Raw genomic sequence first — 16,682 nt, 5'->3', positions numbered from 1 at the left:
AAGAGTGGGTGGCGGCGTTGTTGTGGTGATGGCAGTGTTGTTGTGGTGGTGAGAGCGTGTTTTGGTGGAGTGGGAGCTTAAGTGAAGGTGAAAGCGAGAAATGGAGAAAACCACGGAGTTGGCCGAGGGACGTGTGGGGTATGAACACCAGCAGCGAAATCAAAGGATAGAAGAGAAGAGGAAGGATTGACGTGTTGAAGTGAGGAAGCTGAGTATCGAATGTTTAAGACTTTTGACTAGAGGGCGGAGAAGGTAAAGGAAGCATCGCCAACAGAAGAATGAAGCCCTCGCCATCCTGACCAGCATGGGTATCAAAGAAGATAAGACAAGAGACTGGCGTATAAAAGCGAGGAAGTTGAGCAACAGATGTATGAGATCCTTGGCTTGAGGACGAAGATGGTAAAGGAAGCATCGCCAACAGAGCCTGAACCCCTCACCACCCCTCACCTGAAGGAAGACGGTCAACGCAGAAGCCAGGTATGCGTGTCTAATGTTACAGTATATACAAGATCGTCTCAGTCATACATCACACTACACACGTTCACTCACCCAAATGGCGCCTCTACATCCTCCTCTTATGACTTCATTCAGCAGATCATAAGGCTTCGCGCTTTTGGCATCGTTCTCCACCGCATGATCCAGATGCTCCAGCTCTTCGTCTCTAATCCGCCGCAACTCAACCACCAACTTGTCCAGCTCGGGTCCCAGGCTCTCACCCCGCTGCTCGCACTTCTTCGCCCAGTCTAGCAGCACGCGTACCTGCTCGTTGTAGTGGTTACCGATCTCCGTCTCGACAGCCTCTGTGCATGCCATGGCGGCCTCGCGGCCCATGACAGCGGTCGACCACCCGAGCATGCTGGCGGCGGCGGTCCATATGGGCGTCATTGCGGTGGGTCGTATGCGGTGCTTGGAAATGACCTCGTTGAAGAACTTGTAGTGGCCGGCTTCTTGGTCGTACATGTGTTTCATCAGCGGTCGCAAGTGCGGGTGTGACCGTGTGAGGACGGGCGATTGGGCAGCGTAGATGAGGATGGCGGCGAGTTCACCCGTCTGGTTCACCCGCAGCGCGGAAGAGAGGAACTCCTGCTGCTGCTGCGACAGCGGCCGTATTGGTTTGCCATCTTTCTGCGTCTGCAGTGAAGGCGGTGATTGCGCGGAGTCGGGCTGTGAAGGCGGGGGTTGGGGTGCGGAGGCGGTGCTGGCCAGGCGTGACGTTTGGCGTGGTGCGCATGTGGTACTGGGGGCAAGAAAGTCGAGCACAGGGTATTGGAGGCTGCGACGGGCCACAGTGCGCGATAATGCCCGCGGTGGGAGCAGGACGGGAGACATGTTCCAGGCCAGACTATGATGCAATACAGGTAATACGGGTGAGCAGGTGAAGGGGCGAAGCTATTGTTCTCGAATTGAGTGAGTCGGACAATAGGCGGGTGAGGTATGATGCGCTCAAGGCACGCTAACACGGCCCACTTTTCAACGCGGCATGGCCTGAGCTCAACGAGCGTTTCCCCGACCTTTGGACTTCCCACGTTCTTCTTTCATCCTCTTCCCCCCTAATCACGCCCAAATTCACTCACGGCACCCTCCGCGACACCGGGTCCGTCTCCAACGCGCCTCTACGATCCAGAAATCACCGCGAAATCCTCGCCAATCCCACCCAACATGTCGGCCGATGATATCGACGACGAGCTCTTCGCCCTCGCTGGCGGTGACGAAGATGCAGACGTCGAAGAAGGCGAGGCGTGAGTACCATCTCTCACCTATCATTCTCCTCCTCTGCCTCTGCCTCGCTCCTTTCCCTCGCTCCTCTCCTCTCCGTTCCGCTCCGCTCTGTTCTCCACCGACCGCTCAACCCCCTACCGCAACATGGCGCTGACTCCACGTAGCTCGTCGCCCGCAGCCTCGTCGCCAAACTCGTTGGGTTCCGACGCCATGGACGAGTCGGATTCAGATCGCGACGATGACGTACCAGAGCGCTCCGCAGACGTCCCCTACCCCCTAGAGGGCAAGTACATCGACGAATCAGACAAGCGCCGCATTCTGGGCCTATCGCAGCTGGAGCGGGAAGAGATTCTCGGTCAGCGTGCCGAGGAGATGAGCAGCGCCAACTTCAAGGCTGAGCTCGCCAGGCGCGCCGCCAACGTCCAGAACGACAGGAAGCGCAAGGCTGATTCCGAAGACGCCGACGAGCGCAGGAGCACTCGCCCCAAGGTACAACCGCGGAAGAACGAGAAGCTCGAGGCATACAAGCGTGAGCGAGAGCAGCGTGGCCAGCAACGACAGCGCAACGACGACCGACGCAGTGGCCGCAGGCGGTCCAGCTCCGGAGATCGTGACGGTGGCTCGGATGTCGACGCTGATGGCGAGAGCGACGTGGAGTGGGACGACCGAGCACCAGAGAAGGCCCGCGAAGAGCTGCCTGCCACCCTACGCGATTTCGAGTCGGTTCGTGTTGGCAGAGGATTCTTCTCAGAAGTCTGCTTCCACCCTGGCTTTGAGGAGGCTCTGACTGGCGCATTTGGACGTGTAGGCGTCGGTCAGGACTCACAACGGCGGACACTGTACAAGATGGCGCAAATCAAGGGTATGCACGGCTCCAGCTGTACTACAAACAATGCTAACATTCTGTTCAGGCTTCTCAGCTGGCAAACCATACGTTTTCGACGGCAAGGACGGTAAGCGCGTCGCGACCGACCAATACGTTATTGCGCAACACGGCTCCGTGAAGAAGGACTACCAGTTCCAATTCATGTCCAACCAACGCTTCACCGAGAACGACCTCGACACCTACCGGCAATCCCTCATAGAGACCAACGCCAAGGTCCCCACACAGTCCTTCCTCCAGCGCAAATACGACGACCTCAAGGCGCTCCAAAACCACCACTGGACCGACGCCGACATCAGCGCGCGCATCGCAAAGTCGAAGAAGTACGCCCACCTCCTCAACCGCCCCAACGCCGACGCCCAGCCCAAGATCGCAACCCAATCAGAAACAGCCGCCGCCCGCATCGCCGAACTGAACCGCAAGAACCGCATCCAGGAAGCCGAGCGCGTGCGCAAAGCGCAGTTCGACCAACAGCGCCAGAAGAAGATGGAGCAGAAGAAGGAACTTGCTAGGCGCAAGGCCGAAGAAGAAGCTCGCAAGGCGCAGGAGGAAGAGGCGCTCAAGAAGAGCAACAACCTGGATGTTGATGCCCTGTTCGATGGCGATGGCTCCAGCAGAGCTAGCACGCCCAACCCGCAGCAGCCGCAGAAGAAGAAGACGGAGCGGAAAGGTCTGCCCACGTTTAGGAAGCCGAAGATGGATGATGATATCATTGCTAGTATGGATATTGGCATGGATATTGAGATTTGAGCGGCCTCCAAGCATAGGGCTGGGTGTGGCGTTAGTACTGGGCTTTGGCTTGCCTTCTTTCCAGCTTGACTTCTTTTGTTATAGATGAAGACACCAAAAGCTTGCATGTTTTGGGTTCTTATAGCATTGCGTGGTGTTCTTCCGGTTGCCGGCTGCCCTGAGACCCATGGGTGAATGAGTGTCTTGGGTATTCATGTCTTTTCGTGCCAATATCTGGTATGCCTTCTTGAATTAGTATTATATACCAAAGACCTTTATTTTCGAGATCAACTCGTACACTTCATGCCATACCAATAAGACTACGTCAAATCATAACGGATTCAAACTCCAATGTAGAAAACCTTGTAGATTCCACAGCACTCTCTCTACAACCACTTCCCCAGTATCTACGTCCACGTCTACGTCTCAAAAACCTGTTCCACATCCCCAAAATCGCCACGCTCCCTACAATCCCAATACCCGTCCTTCCCGCCCTTGAGCCTCCAAACCTCCTCATCGCCCAACGCCGCCGCCTCCACAGGCCCCACCTTGGTAAACCACCTAGGCTGCCACTCCTGGCCATGTTCCTCGAGCACGCGCCTGCGACTCCGCTGACGCTCTTCCAACTTCGCCTTCAGCGCCTCGGCCTTATCCACATCACCGTCTTCCAAGGCGCGCTGATCAGGTCGCAAGCGGGAATCAGTGGGCGCCATGCGGTCTTGCTCGATGGACGTGACTTGGTTGAGTGCAGCAGCGAAGGTGGTAAGGCCGTAGTGTTTCTCCGCTTTATCGACCAGATCGCCTGTTTTCCAGATTGTTTTCCCGGTGGGCTGACCGCTGGATGTGAGTTGGAGGTCTGATGTCCATTTGCCGTTTAGACCCATGGGCAGAACGGCACCTGAAGCGTCGAAGACCTGCACGGAGACCTCTTCTGAGCGGCCGGCGAACATGCCACCCGCTTTGAATGTGCACACGGCTTTTGCGCCTGTGGTTTCAGAGATGATGGTCATGGTGCCGGAGGGCTCGAGGTACTTTTCGCCGGCGATGACGTTGCGTAGGTAGGATGTGGCGAGCGTCCAGGAGTAGTGTTCGCCTGAGGCGTGAAGGAAGATACGGACGCGACCTTCGGTGTTGATTTCTGCGCTCTTACCCCAGAACTTTTGCATGGGCGTGGGAGATTGGACAAAGGTCCATTCGTTGGCTTCGGCTTGGCAGGCCATGCGGACGGGGCGGTGGACGACCTTCTCGGCGAAGAAGCGGAAGCCTTTATCTTCGCGGACGAGTTCGTAGGTCTCGCCTAGCATGGGGTTGAAGGGCTTGCGGATGGCGCGGTCTTTGACGCGGGCGTTGCTGAAGGCGGAGATGGCGAAGGCGGCCATGTAGGCGAGGCGCTTGCCGTTGTCTGGAGTTGCGGTTACTGCGGCATCGAGCAGCTCGCTGTATTCTAGTTGTTCTGCCAGTCTTTGCAGCGCGGATGTTGGCTCGTTGGCTGATACCGGCATGGCGATGGTTGACAAGTCTTTGCCGACATTCTTTCTGAAGAATGCAATGAGACTTGGAGGCTGAACCTTTGGTGCTGGGACTGTGCCCCGACGTTTCACAGGGTCAAGTGGCAGAGGTGTAAGCGACTTGGGACGTGTAGGGAAGAGTGCTGGAGTGGTTTCCCGCGACATGCGAGGTCGGTCCAACATTCCCACACTGCCATTCTCTGAGGAAGACTCCGACTCGCCATCTGAATCGGCATCTGGTGACTGCTCACGTTCGCGGCTGTCCTCTTGACTGTCGCGCCGGATGGTCAGAAGCTGTGACTTGCTTGCGTCGCCATCTGGCGCGTCGAAGAACTCATCTACAGACTCGGCCACTGAGTCGAAGCTGTGCCGTGATCCTACGGCAGAAAGAGGTGCAGCCGGGGGCATTCGTCTTTGTTTGCTCTCGCTAATCAGGTCAGCGAAGTCCCTGACAACAGAGTCTAGGTCTCGAAGTAGAGCCATGCAGTTGTCGTGAACGCTTTCCTCATGTGGAATGCTTGCGGAGCTCATCATGGTGCTCGCGCGTCCATTGCGTTTGGGTACGGCAAGGGTGCCATTACCGGCCGCATTGGAGGCACCAGGAGGGACGGCTCCAGGCGACGCAACTCCTACTTGCGCTGACACACTCCTCTTGCTGAAAATGCCGCCGGATGGACTCTGAGTGCCGGAACTGCTCGGCTTGCGCTTCCAGAAAGCCATCTTCTCAGGGGCCTTTTGTTCTGGGAAGTAGTCACCCGCCTCGTCGTTGGACGGCGTTGGGGAGAGACTATCGCCCATGTTTCTAACGCTCATCGCAGACGATGCGTTGTACTTTGGATCGGTATCCTGAGCTAACCTCCGTACTGCATCCCGTGTACCTGAGACTCTGCCGACTAGGGCCTCGACCCTTGCCCATTCGTTCTCTTCGGCAGAGTTCAAGACGTGCGGGAGACTCTGGTATGGGCTGTCCTGGATTTGTAGGGTCGGAGAAGCGACTGCCCCTCTATCCGAAGCGGTTCTTGAGGCGCGATCGAGCGCGTTCTTCCACATCTGAAAGTCCTTCTCATTATTTGCTCGCAGCTGCCAGATCTCGGCGCCAGAATCGACGGATATCTCGCGTGTCTCCTCGTTCGCGCCCACAGCCGCCAGTGACAAAGGTATGGCTCCTCGCAGTGCAGATGAATGGTCGTTCCGGTAGTAGGAGAGCGTCGAAGATGTAAAGTCCAGAGAGAAGAATCTCCTGGCATAGCCCTGGTTCCTCTTTCTCCTCTTCTTCTGCAGCACTCCTGTCAGGAATGAGGAGCCGGAAAGACTCCCCTGTTTCTGCCCGTATTGTGATTTCGGTCGCTCGGCGTAGGCTTGCGGTAGGGATTCGGAGGATTCGATGGGGCCCATGGAGGGGCTCGATTTCGGGAGGCTCGTGGTGCTCGCGCCCGCCATGGCCTGCGCGTAGTGCATGTGGTGACCAGACTTGGGCGCCGCGTTGGTCGGATATGTCATGAGGACGAAGGTGGCAGTTTTTGACACGGTCTTGGAGAAGGTGTTGTCAAAGACCAGTCCGTACATGCCACCCTCGCCTGGCGGTACGTCGTATGTGCCCATGGATACCAAATCAGCCTCGCATTTCCCATGCCAGTGCACTTGCCGCAGCCCAATAGCCGCCAGCTTATCTAAAACGACTGTTCTGTCATTCCGCGACGTCGAAGCTCCGCGTCCGCGTGTTGTAGGTGGCTCGAGGGTCGGCGTGCCGGGCCCAGATTCGACGAGGGCAGAGGTGGGCAGCTGGGGAGTTGCGCCGGTAGCTGTGCCGGGGTGCTTGAAGATGCCGAAGTTGAGCGACTTCTTATGGGGTTGGACGCTCCAGGAGATGGTGTGGCCTGACGAGACATTGACCCATCTTACAAGGTACGACTGCCTTCAGTCAGCGAGGAAGCGCGACGTGGATGCTGTACATACCTTGCTATGCACCTCGATGTTCTCCATTCCCGCCATGGCTGAACTCTGCTACTACAACTCTCTTTATTATGCGTCAAGGTGGTCGTGGGGGTGAATCTTGGTACAAACACGCGGGGTGCAGGCGTGTAGCGCAAGCGTGTATAAATGTCTGGCGGTGGAGCGAATGCAGGGATCGACGGTGACGATGGTGACGATGTTTCCTAGCAGCCGGGCATTTCGGAAGTCGGATTGCTAAGGGTCGGGCGGGTGTTCGGTGCCTTGTCAGCTTTCACGGGCGCGCTGGTGACGATGTTGTCGACTCGGAATGCGGATTGCTGCGAAGCCGAACAGTAGAGCGCCGATCTGGGGGTAATTTGACCCTTTTCTGGCTCCAGACTGTTCAAGAGTACTAAGGGGAACTACCACGTTGCTTCTTTGTAACAGCTATGCAAAAAAACGTAGCGCAACGGGCAGACGATGTTCCAATGCGTGGATGACATGTGTCGACGCGGGCGGTCTACGCGGGCGGCTGGTAGCCAGGGTCTTCAGCCTTACTACGCCATCTTTTCCTCAGCCACGCCTTTTCCACCCAGAGCTACTCGACTGACCGGCTTTCTAGCCACACAGTTTGCGATATTTACCCGTCTTTCTTCCATCCTGTTTCGCATGCCACGCAGCATGGGAAAGCACGTCTTCGTTGCGCGCACGCCCTCTGATGCATTCCCCATGTGCATCCTGCTTCGGCCGATGGGAGTTTTCCTGCTTTCCGACTCCCGCATCATCCCGTTCCATCCGACTGATATCATACCTAACTACGGCCGAATGCTTTCTGCCTTCTACATCTCGTGACAGAGGTCCGCTGGCTGCCGGTACGAAGTACGCCGGTCGCATCGCTATACGTGTATACGAGCGCTGATTGAGTGCCTGTGACACGCCCCACTTTCACAGCCGACCCTCAGGTCCAGTTCTCTCGCAAATGCAACCACACTGCCCGGCGCTTTTTGATACACTTTCTTCCCTTTTCGCTTCTCTTCCAGAAACACTTTCACTCAGTCTTGGCTTCATCCCAATTTTGTTGTCGTTCTGAGATGGTGGGACTGCACCCGCTCCCTTCACGCAGACGGGACCTCGGAGACGCACACCATAACGCGTTTGCATACCCCAGGAGGACACATCAATTCGCATACTCTCTCATCTGAGCTTGAACATTCAAGGGTCGCGAAGACTGCGCCATATCATTGTTGCCTGCATCTCACAACGTCTGCCGCACTGACCTCGCGCCAGAAGTTTCTACCAGCCACCCTGTGTCAAGGTAAGCACAGTTACAAACATCGCACGTGTTTCATATCCATTCAGATCAGTAATCTGGAGTGCAACTCCAATATCGCGCGTCGACGATGATGCTCACCGACCCACTATACCCGTTACAACACGGAGCGTCACCCTCTTCGGACCTCGTTCCGGGCAAGCATTCTACGCGTACTACTCACGCGCAAGCCGTTAGTGCATCACAAACGTCCTTCCAAAATTATTCCGCGAGCGACTCAGTGTAGTATGCGCTCTAGTTGCAATATGTGGGGTGTTCGCATACGTCAAGTAATCTCGAGCAATTTACCTCGTTCGCACCTGTAGATCGTCTAGTCCGAAGACCCAGATTAGTTAAGTACTAGTGTGATTCTGCCCTTACTATACTTACCATGCCGTTGTCTCTTCAATGTCTATTTCCTAGCTACCTTCATTCTGTCTGAACCGCAGTAAACGGACAACACAATGGTCAAGTCAATTACCCTCGCGCTATCCCTAGCAACTACCACCCTCGCAGCTCCATACACAAACAGTTCATCATGGTCAGGCTGGAAAAATGTCAAACAACTCTTCGTCTTCGGTGATTCCTACACACAAACCGGCTTCGACGTAAACGGAACACAGCCCAGTCCCTCAAACCCGTTCGGTAACCCGGCGTACCCCGGCTACACGTCCTCCAACGGACCCAACTGGGTCGGCTTTCTCTCTACAACCTACAATGCCAGCGACCTCCTCACCTACAACATGGCCTACGGTGGCGCTACTGTTGACTCCGACCTCGTGACACCATACGCCCCCACAGTCATTAGCATGAAAAACCAGGTCCGCACCGAGTTTCTGCCTACCTATGGTTCGCACCCTGCGACTGCACCCTGGACGTCATCCTCCTCCCTCTTCGCCTTCTTCATCGGCATCAACGACGTTGGAAACAGCTGGTGGCTCAACAACGCCACGCTCTACGACACCATCTTCTCCGTCTACGCCGACCTCCTCAACGACGTGTACGAGACTGGGGCGCGCAACTTCTTGTTTCTGAGCGTACCGCCTGTCAATCTTGCGCCGTTGACGCTGAACCAGGATGATGGGGGGTATGCGGTGGAGAACGAGGGGAAGGTCATCCTAGATTGGAACAAGAGGGTGGGGGAGATGGTTGATGCGTTCCAGGCGAATCATAGCGGGACGAAGGTGTTTGTGCATGACACGTGGGGGTTGTTCAATAAGGTTATTGAAGACCCCGCGAGCTATGAGCAAACGGCCGGATTGAAGAATGTCACGGGCTACTGTGCGGCGTACATGAAGTAAGTCCTGGATAGAGATCAAAAGAGCATTGCTAACAGGTTGATAGTGGGACGCCGGATTGGTACACCAAAGACACTTCGTGCGAGTACCCGGTCAACGAGTATCTGTGGCTTAACGAGCTACATCCTACCTTCCCTATCCATAACGCTACGGCGGCTTCGATTGCGGACTTGTTGAGCAAAGAGTAGAGTACGCACAGAAGGACAGTCAGATGATAGGGTAACTTGAAGTATCATTGTATATACGTAAGCGTCACAGCACCAATGGAAAAGATGTGAAGAAGGACGATCGATTCAGAAACGCCGTGAAACTATTATTACCAACTAGCTAACTGACACAAAGAAAGAAAAGTGTGAACTTTTGTAAAACACGATCAAAACCTGTTGATCGAAACAAGCAAAACCTCTTCCATCTCTAACTCAATGACTCAAGGAAATGTGTGAGCAACGATCAATACGCTATTCAAACTATTCCAATCCAAATCCCTTAGTAATCAATGTGAGTCTTGAGGGGAGCAACAACACCATTACCGACCATAGCACCATGCTGTCCCTGCCCATGTCCATGGCCAGCAGAGACCAGCTCCTCACTGCCAAGGCTCCAGTCGGCAATGCCGCGGAAGCCACCCTCCTGGCTCTCCGCCTTTCCAGCACCAAAGGTCTTCGCATCCCACTTCTCGGTGCCCTCAACACCCTTCCACTTGGCCTCTGCGCCGAACAGACGGAAGAGCTGAGCATTGAGGTGTTCGTACTCGCTGTAGCTCTTGGGCCAGCCGCCGTAGCGCTGGTACGCCAGCTTGAGGAGGTGCAAGTGCTTGAGCGCAGTGGCGGACTTGTCGAGTGTGTTTGAGTCGACGGCCGCGGGACGGGGGCTGTTAGGTGAGTTCTGGACGTTGACGCCTTCGCGAGCGAGGAGCTCGGCGGTGGTGTCGTCTTCGTCGTCCGAGTCGTTGGAGGCGGAGGTTTGGTCGTTGACGAGGACGCGGAGGATGTCTTCGTGCACGCTGATGGCCTTCTTGAAGTAGTCGGCTGCGAGGCTGGCGGTCTTCTCGCCCTTGGCGGCTTGGGCCTGGTAGGCGTGGCCGGTGGAGGTGTAGAGCTGCGCGAGGAGCTCGTACGTCTCGATGGTGACGGGGGCGCGGGGACCGTGGGCACGGCGCATGTTGTACGCGATGTCTTCGGCGAGGCGGATGGCCTTGACTTGATGGTTCGCCAGGTAGCGGGCGCAGATGAGGCGGCGACCGAGGTTGAGCAGGACCTCGGAGGGCCATGAGCGCTGGGCGTCGCGGGTTTGCCAAAGAGTGGTGAGGAGCCACTCGAGGGTCTCGTAGTCTTCCTGTTCGCCGAGAAGAGCGGACAGGTGGGACAGCTCGTAGAGCTGGACTTGAGCGAAGTTGATCTTGAGGTTCTTGCAAATCTCGAAGATCTGCTTGACGATGCGGTTGGAAAGGTCCAGCATCTTCTTGCGGAGAGCGGCGTCGGGACACTTCTCACCGTCACGGCCAACGAGCAGGGAGGCGAGCTTGAAGCCCATGCTGATGGCACGAGGACCATTGTAACCGTCATTCTTGCGGGCGAAGAGGAAGCCGAGGTTGGCAATGTCGTAAGCCTCATGGAACTTCTTCGCCTTGGTGAGCTTGGCGACGCTATCATTGCTGGAGAGAATAACAGCGCGGTTGAAGTTCTTGTTGCGTCCGTGGCCGAGATAGTCAAGGATGCCAATGATGAAGATGCGTGGCGACTCCTTGCTGAAGTCCTTCAGGTCCTGGGCGTCGCGCTTGACGAACAGACCAACGGCTTGCTCCTCGACAACGGTGATCATGTCTTGCTGATCGTTGCGGCGCAAGAAGTAGCGAAGAGGAGCGGCAGCGAGCAGAATGTTGGTAAGGCTCTCGTTGTTGTCCAGGGTCGAGTGGAACTGCACCCAGTAGATGTACTCCATGGTCAGATCAGCGTAGATCTCCGAGAAGCCAATGCTGAGATCCCTGCGCAGGTTGTACTGGAGAGATGCCAGGAAGGCAATCGCAGTGCGGCTGCTCTTAGTCAAGTCGAATGACCACTTGGAAGCGTTGCGGGCATCCTTGGCGCAGATCTGGCGGTGAAGCTCTTGAACCATGGCGTGAGCAGTGCTGGTCTGCTCGATGGCCTGGAAGGTCGCGGCAATGGACTTGGCCGACTCAATCTGCTTCTGCGAGGAAGTCTCCTTGGACACAATCTCGGAAACAGCCTTGGAGATCTGCTTGACCGCGACGTCCGACTTCTGCTGGCGCGAGTACAAAGACGCAAGCTCCCTCAAGCTAGTGAGCGAGGACTCGTGGCTGTAGCCGTTTTCGCGTGTAGATTGCTGGAACTGCGACTCAGACATGCTCAGAGCACGCTGGACAGTCTCGGCCTTCATGTTGCTAGACAGCGAAGAGTGCATCTGCTTGACGTAGAGGGAAGAAAGCGCTTGGTTGATCTCAGTGGTGCTGGTGGTCGTCGTGACCTGCTTTCCCGACTGTTGGACCGCCTCGTAGAGAGAGATAGCCTCAGACATGTGCGCCTCGCTGCTCTGAGCAACCTGAGCAAGTGCGAGAGTTGCGCTGATAGCGGTGGTCGACTCAGCACCGAAGACAGCAATGGCAGTCTCGCGGTACTCCTTGGTAACCTTGTAGAGCTCAGACCAGTTGGCCTTAGTCTCCTCCAGGCACTGGTAGTATCGCTCGTACAGCGTCTCGACAAACTTGACGTCGGTGAATACCTTGTGCTGCTTGGTCTGACGAACGAATGTGTTCCACAAGACTCCGTAGAAGGTCACTGCCTCAGCATACCTGCGGTCTTCCCAGTAGGTGACAGTGACTACCAGCATGGCGTCTAGTGCGTCCTTGTGGCAAACATCGGAGTCCTTGTTGAGAGCAGTGATGATCTGCAGGTAGTAGTCGAGCCAGTAGCCGTGGTTGCGAGGGTGGCTACGGCATCTCTGGGCCAAGATGTACAAGGTCTGGATGGTGAGCTCGTGGGTGTGACCGAGACGTGCGCGGTACACAACCAAGATCTCCTGGTACGTGCTGATAGCCTTGTCGGCGTAGCCGTGCTTGTCGTAGAAGTTGATCAACAGGTTCTTCGATCTCTCGAAGGTGGCTTTGTCGACCTTCTCGGTGACCAAGACCGCGCGGAAGAAGCGGTTGTACACATCATCAACCTTGTCAAGCTGGCGGGTCTGCAAGTAGCACTCGGCGAGGCGTTCGACAAGCTCGATAGACTCTTGAGTGAACACAGTCGCCATTGTGACGTCGTGGATGGAGTTGGCAAGGAATGAAGACCAGGTGCGCTGTAGAGTCGCGTGAATGACGTTGATGGCAGCGGTGTAGTTCTTCTTTGCCATGTGTTGAGTGACAAGCTGCCTGGCTAGCGACATGGTGCTTGCCTCAATAGTCTTGGAGCTTGCGATGGTCGAGAAGAACACATCTTGGTAGACAGATTCCGATACAGTCGTCGTAGTGGTAGTTCCAGTGCTGTTCAGGCTGTGCTGGACGAGCTCCTTCGAAGTTTCAGACAGTTGCTGGCTGACCTCGCGAGACTCACTGCTCTCCTGAGAGCTCATGTTCTTGTGGTAAGAATGGGCGAACTTGAAGATCGAGAGAGCTTGCGAGTGGGCGTTCATGCTTCGCATCTCCTTGCCGACAGTCAAGAGGCGCGAGACGATGCTGTTTGCGAAAGATAACTGGTGCGACTCGTACTGTTGCCAGACTGAAGACAAAATGGCGGTAGACTCGCTGGTACGCTTCTGGTTCTTCAAGAACTGGGCATAAGAGGTGGTGATCTCAATGTTCTTCTCATGCCATTCCACAGATTGGACGGTGCGGCACTTGGAGGAGACTTCCATCCAAAGCTCGACGTACATCCTTTCAGCCTCCGCGAACTTCTTCATAGAGAGAAGCTTCTGGATCTGGATCAACTGAGCATTGATAGTGGAGATGGTGAGGGCTTCAATGGCCTCCTCTTCCTCGTGGTCATAATCCAAAGTGAAGTCGTCGTAGATCTCGATCTCGCGATCGCCGGTATCCTTTCCAAGAGTGACCTTGAGGTGGTCATTGATGTCATGGGCCTGGTGCGAGTCCCTTCCGTAGAGCTGGATGGTTGCATCCTGGATGAGACGGTAGATCTCGATAGACTTATCCTCTTCGTTGATATGGGCGTAGAGCTGAGCGAGGAGCTTGCGGGTCTCAATGACTAGCTCAGAGGTGCTTCCGTACTGACGCTCATAAGTCGTGATCAGCACCTTGAGGATCTCCTCACGATGAGTCATGATCTCAGTCCTCGTGGTGGTAGTCTGGGTCTCAGTGATCTTCAAGAACTGACTAGCACACTCCAGAGTCAACGGATGCATGTCAGACAAGACCTTTCGGCTGACGAAGGTGCACAAGTAGAGGTACTTGGTCGCTTCCGGGATGTTGGAGATGAGCAGATAGCTCGTCGCGATGGACAGGTACGTCTGGAGAAGACCAGGGTGGTTTTCTGGCAGGGTGCTCTTGCGGAGAACGACCACAAGCTTTTGCAGATCCAAAGCCTCGGGGATGGGGAGTTGAGTGTCCCAGCAGTAGGATTCCAAGATGGGGAACATGGTGCTCTGGGGGAACACCTTCTGAAGCTCGGCAGTAGGCTTGAACTCGCCAGTAGACTTGGGAGCCAATGGAGACTGCTGAAGATGCAGAACCCAGTAGCGCACCGCGTACTCGAGGAAAGGGTGCCTTCTGAACAGCCTGTCGGGTGTGGTAGGATCGAACGTGTCGAAGGTAGGTTCGGTGTTGTGGTCCTTCAAAGTGTGCTTGGTGTAAGCAAGAACCCTAAGAAGCATGTCGGTCTCACTGTCCTTCAAAGGAATAGGGATCTTTCCGTTGGCGGAGAAGTCGTGAAGGGTGGAGTGGATGACGGGATGCTTGAAACGAACGATGCGTTGGTGCAGAGTAAACAGCGGCTCAAGAGTCTTGAAGATCTCGTTCGTGTTGACGCCCTTGTCGGATACAGTGCTGCGCTGCACGTCGACCGAAAACAAGGTGTTGATCTCATCGATTGTGAGAGGTCGCTCAGCAGCCAAGACCCATGACAACAAAGTCTTTGCCTCGTTGGTGGGGTTGAGAGCGGTAAAGAGCTTGAGAGTGAGGTCCTGAACGGACGGCTTCGACGACTCAAAGCTCTCCAGAGTCTTGATCAACGCATCCGGTGACTTCTGGGTGTTCAGCAACTCGCAAGTCAAAGTGACATGGAGGAAAGATCCGTTAGACATGGTGATGATGCGGTCCAATAGTTGCTCTTGGTCGAAAGGACGCTGACCATGGAAGTGGTGGTTGTGGATCAGAGCACGCAGGGCAACAGCGTGAAGGTCGTCTCGAACGTCCTCCTTGACGATCTGATGCTGAACTCCCTTGGCCGAAGTTGGCATCTTCATGGAAGATGACAATGTGATGAGTCTGACTCCGTGACCTTGTTGAGTCACCTTAGCCAGCCTCTCAAGGAGATCAGCTGGGCTGAAACCACCCATAGCTTGGACAGAGGCGCTGTTGGAGGCTGCGATCTCATCAAGACCATCGACAACCATGACCAACTCGTTGCTACCGGATACGGGCTGCTGGAGAGCCTCGCCCAGTGCCTGCCACATGGTCTCTTCGTAGGCCTTGATATCGTCGGTGCCTCTGCATCGGTTGTAGGCATTGAAAAGGGCGTGGTACACACCCATGTTACCAATGCGAAGGTTAAGCAGTTGGTACAAGAGCGACTTTACCACTGCCAAGGATGTAGCAGCAGTCGGGATGTCAGGCGACAGCGAACAGAAAAGTGTGTCGTACTGCTTCTTGTTCATAGGTCGCTGCAGTCGCTCGACGATCGATCCCGCCAATGTCGTCTTTCCGGCGCCCGACTGACCGGTAACAAGGAAGACCTTGTTCTCGCTCTGGAAGAACCTGGTCATGTGCTTGTTGAACCAGAGGCAAGTGAACTCGGCTTGGTTGTCTACATATGTCTCGTGGTCTCTGGTGATGGCGGCAATGACACGGTCTTGCGAAGCCAACCAGCGGCTCAAGTGCTGAACATCGATGGCCTCACCCTCTTCAAACTCACCGCCTTCGATCTGGGACTGCCAGATCAACTCGACGACGGTGTTCTGGCGAGTACGGAAAGCATCAATGGTCTCACCGAAGAGCTCAAAGATGTCAAGCGTTGTCCGGCCAGGAGTCATGCCCTTGACGGTCTTGTAGAACTTGATGGCCACATCTACTACGAGAGTGATGAGGTCTGTGTACAACAAGCAGATCTGCTCGCGGATCTCTGAGCTACCTGATTTCAAGAGCTCTGAGCGGTGCAGAACCGACTGGAACGACATGGCGAACTTGTAAAAGACGGAGAAGGCCTTGTCAAGAGCCTCGGAGTTGTGGTGGCTCAACTCGAGAAGGAGTTGTGCATGTCCATATCCGATGGTAGCTGCCGAGCTGCTGTCCTGAGCAAATGGCTTGACAGCTTGCTCGAATTTGTGAAGCTGCTCAGCGAAGTACAGAGCGCGGATCAAAACTTTGTCCCAGCGACTGCCCTTGTGAGGGAGAGTGGTCAGGCGTTCGGATCTGATCCATTCCAGGAAGGCAACGTAAGAGACGTTGCCGATGCTCTGGAACACACCGGCGCCCAGCTCGGCCATGCTCTTCTTCCGGAGAGAGGCTGCCGAGTCCTGGACCATGGATGTTTGGTACTGGTTGCCGTTTCCTCGCTTCAAGTTGTTGAACGACGACTTCATCATGCTGAAGTTTCCGCTGGTTGCGCGAGAAGAGGTGAATGATGGCAGACGACCCTTTGTGCGGAAGAGGGCTTGAGGTGACTGTGGTGGAGAGAAAACCGCAGATGAGCCGTTCGCGCCGTTCGTCTGTTGCCTAGACGAGGTGGGTCTGGGGGATTGCATGATGGGCGATGAAGGTTGTGGAGATTTGATGGTAACCACGGACTCAGATGAGATGTTGGAGCTCACTGAGAAACGGATGGGGGATGGTGAAGGAGGACTGTCTGGTTGCGGAGACAAGTCAAAAATTAGCTCCGTGTTACGGCGAGCTGGTGTGGGTGTTGTAGGAGCAATCCGAGATGATGCAGGCGAGACCGAAGGTATTGACTCTGTGAGTGGTAAGGTGTTTCTTATCACTGGACTGGGTCGTACAGTAGGTTCTGGTGATGGTTGGGGATTAATTCCAGGTACTGCCGAAGTGGAGTAGCTGATTTGTGCCGGAGAGGGTCGACCTTTGGTGACTGGTAATGACGGCGGCGAAGATGAATACTTCGTGGACGGAG

The 16,682-nt window shown here is 55.4% G+C and overlaps 5 protein-coding genes across 5 annotated transcripts; 2 read left to right on the top strand and 3 right to left on the bottom strand.

Moving 5' to 3' along the window:
• Positions 1 to 531: 531 nt before the first annotated feature.
• On the bottom strand, positions 532 to 1,329 carry J4E84_006551 (uncharacterized protein; the record flags this gene model as incomplete). The annotated part of the gene is made up of 1 exon (XM_049389140.1): positions 532 to 1,329. The coding sequence occupies one exon, from the start codon at positions 1,327 to 1,329 to the stop codon at positions 532 to 534; it is 798 nt and encodes a 265-aa protein (XP_049243414.1).
• Positions 1,330 to 1,659: 330 nt separating this feature from the next.
• Positions 1,660 to 3,352, top strand: J4E84_006550 (uncharacterized protein; the record flags this gene model as incomplete). Its single annotated transcript, XM_049389139.1, has 3 exons — positions 1,660 to 1,739; positions 1,884 to 2,581; positions 2,631 to 3,352. The coding sequence occupies 3 exons, from the start codon at positions 1,660 to 1,662 to the stop codon at positions 3,350 to 3,352; spliced, it is 1,500 nt and encodes a 499-aa protein (XP_049243413.1).
• Positions 3,353 to 3,750: 398 nt separating this feature from the next.
• J4E84_006549 (uncharacterized protein) lies at positions 3,751 to 6,831 on the bottom strand (the record flags this gene model as incomplete). The annotated part of the gene is made up of 2 exons (XM_049389138.1): positions 3,751 to 6,750; positions 6,796 to 6,831. 2 exons carry the CDS (start codon positions 6,829 to 6,831, stop codon positions 3,751 to 3,753), a joined length of 3,036 nt encoding a protein of 1,011 aa, XP_049243412.1.
• Positions 6,832 to 8,544: 1,713 nt separating this feature from the next.
• Positions 8,545 to 9,566, top strand: J4E84_006548 (uncharacterized protein; the record flags this gene model as incomplete). The annotated part of the gene is made up of 2 exons (XM_049389137.1): positions 8,545 to 9,377; positions 9,425 to 9,566. The coding sequence occupies 2 exons, from the start codon at positions 8,545 to 8,547 to the stop codon at positions 9,564 to 9,566; spliced, it is 975 nt and encodes a 324-aa protein (XP_049243411.1).
• Positions 9,567 to 9,864: 298 nt separating this feature from the next.
• J4E84_006547 (uncharacterized protein) lies at positions 9,865 to 16,302 on the bottom strand (the record flags this gene model as incomplete). Its single annotated transcript, XM_049389136.1, has 1 exon — positions 9,865 to 16,302. One exon carries the CDS (start codon positions 16,300 to 16,302, stop codon positions 9,865 to 9,867), a length of 6,438 nt encoding a protein of 2,145 aa, XP_049243410.1.
• Positions 16,303 to 16,682: the final 380 nt, after the last annotated feature.

This window comes from Alternaria hordeiaustralica (assembly GCF_023758085.1).
Source record: "Alternaria hordeiaustralica strain BMP 2776 chromosome Unknown scaffold_12, whole genome shotgun sequence".
NCBI lineage: Eukaryota > Fungi > Ascomycota > Dothideomycetes > Pleosporales > Pleosporaceae > Alternaria > Alternaria hordeiaustralica.
Note: the sequence above shows the minus strand (reverse complement) of the source record. Positions and strands in the feature narration are given on the sequence as shown.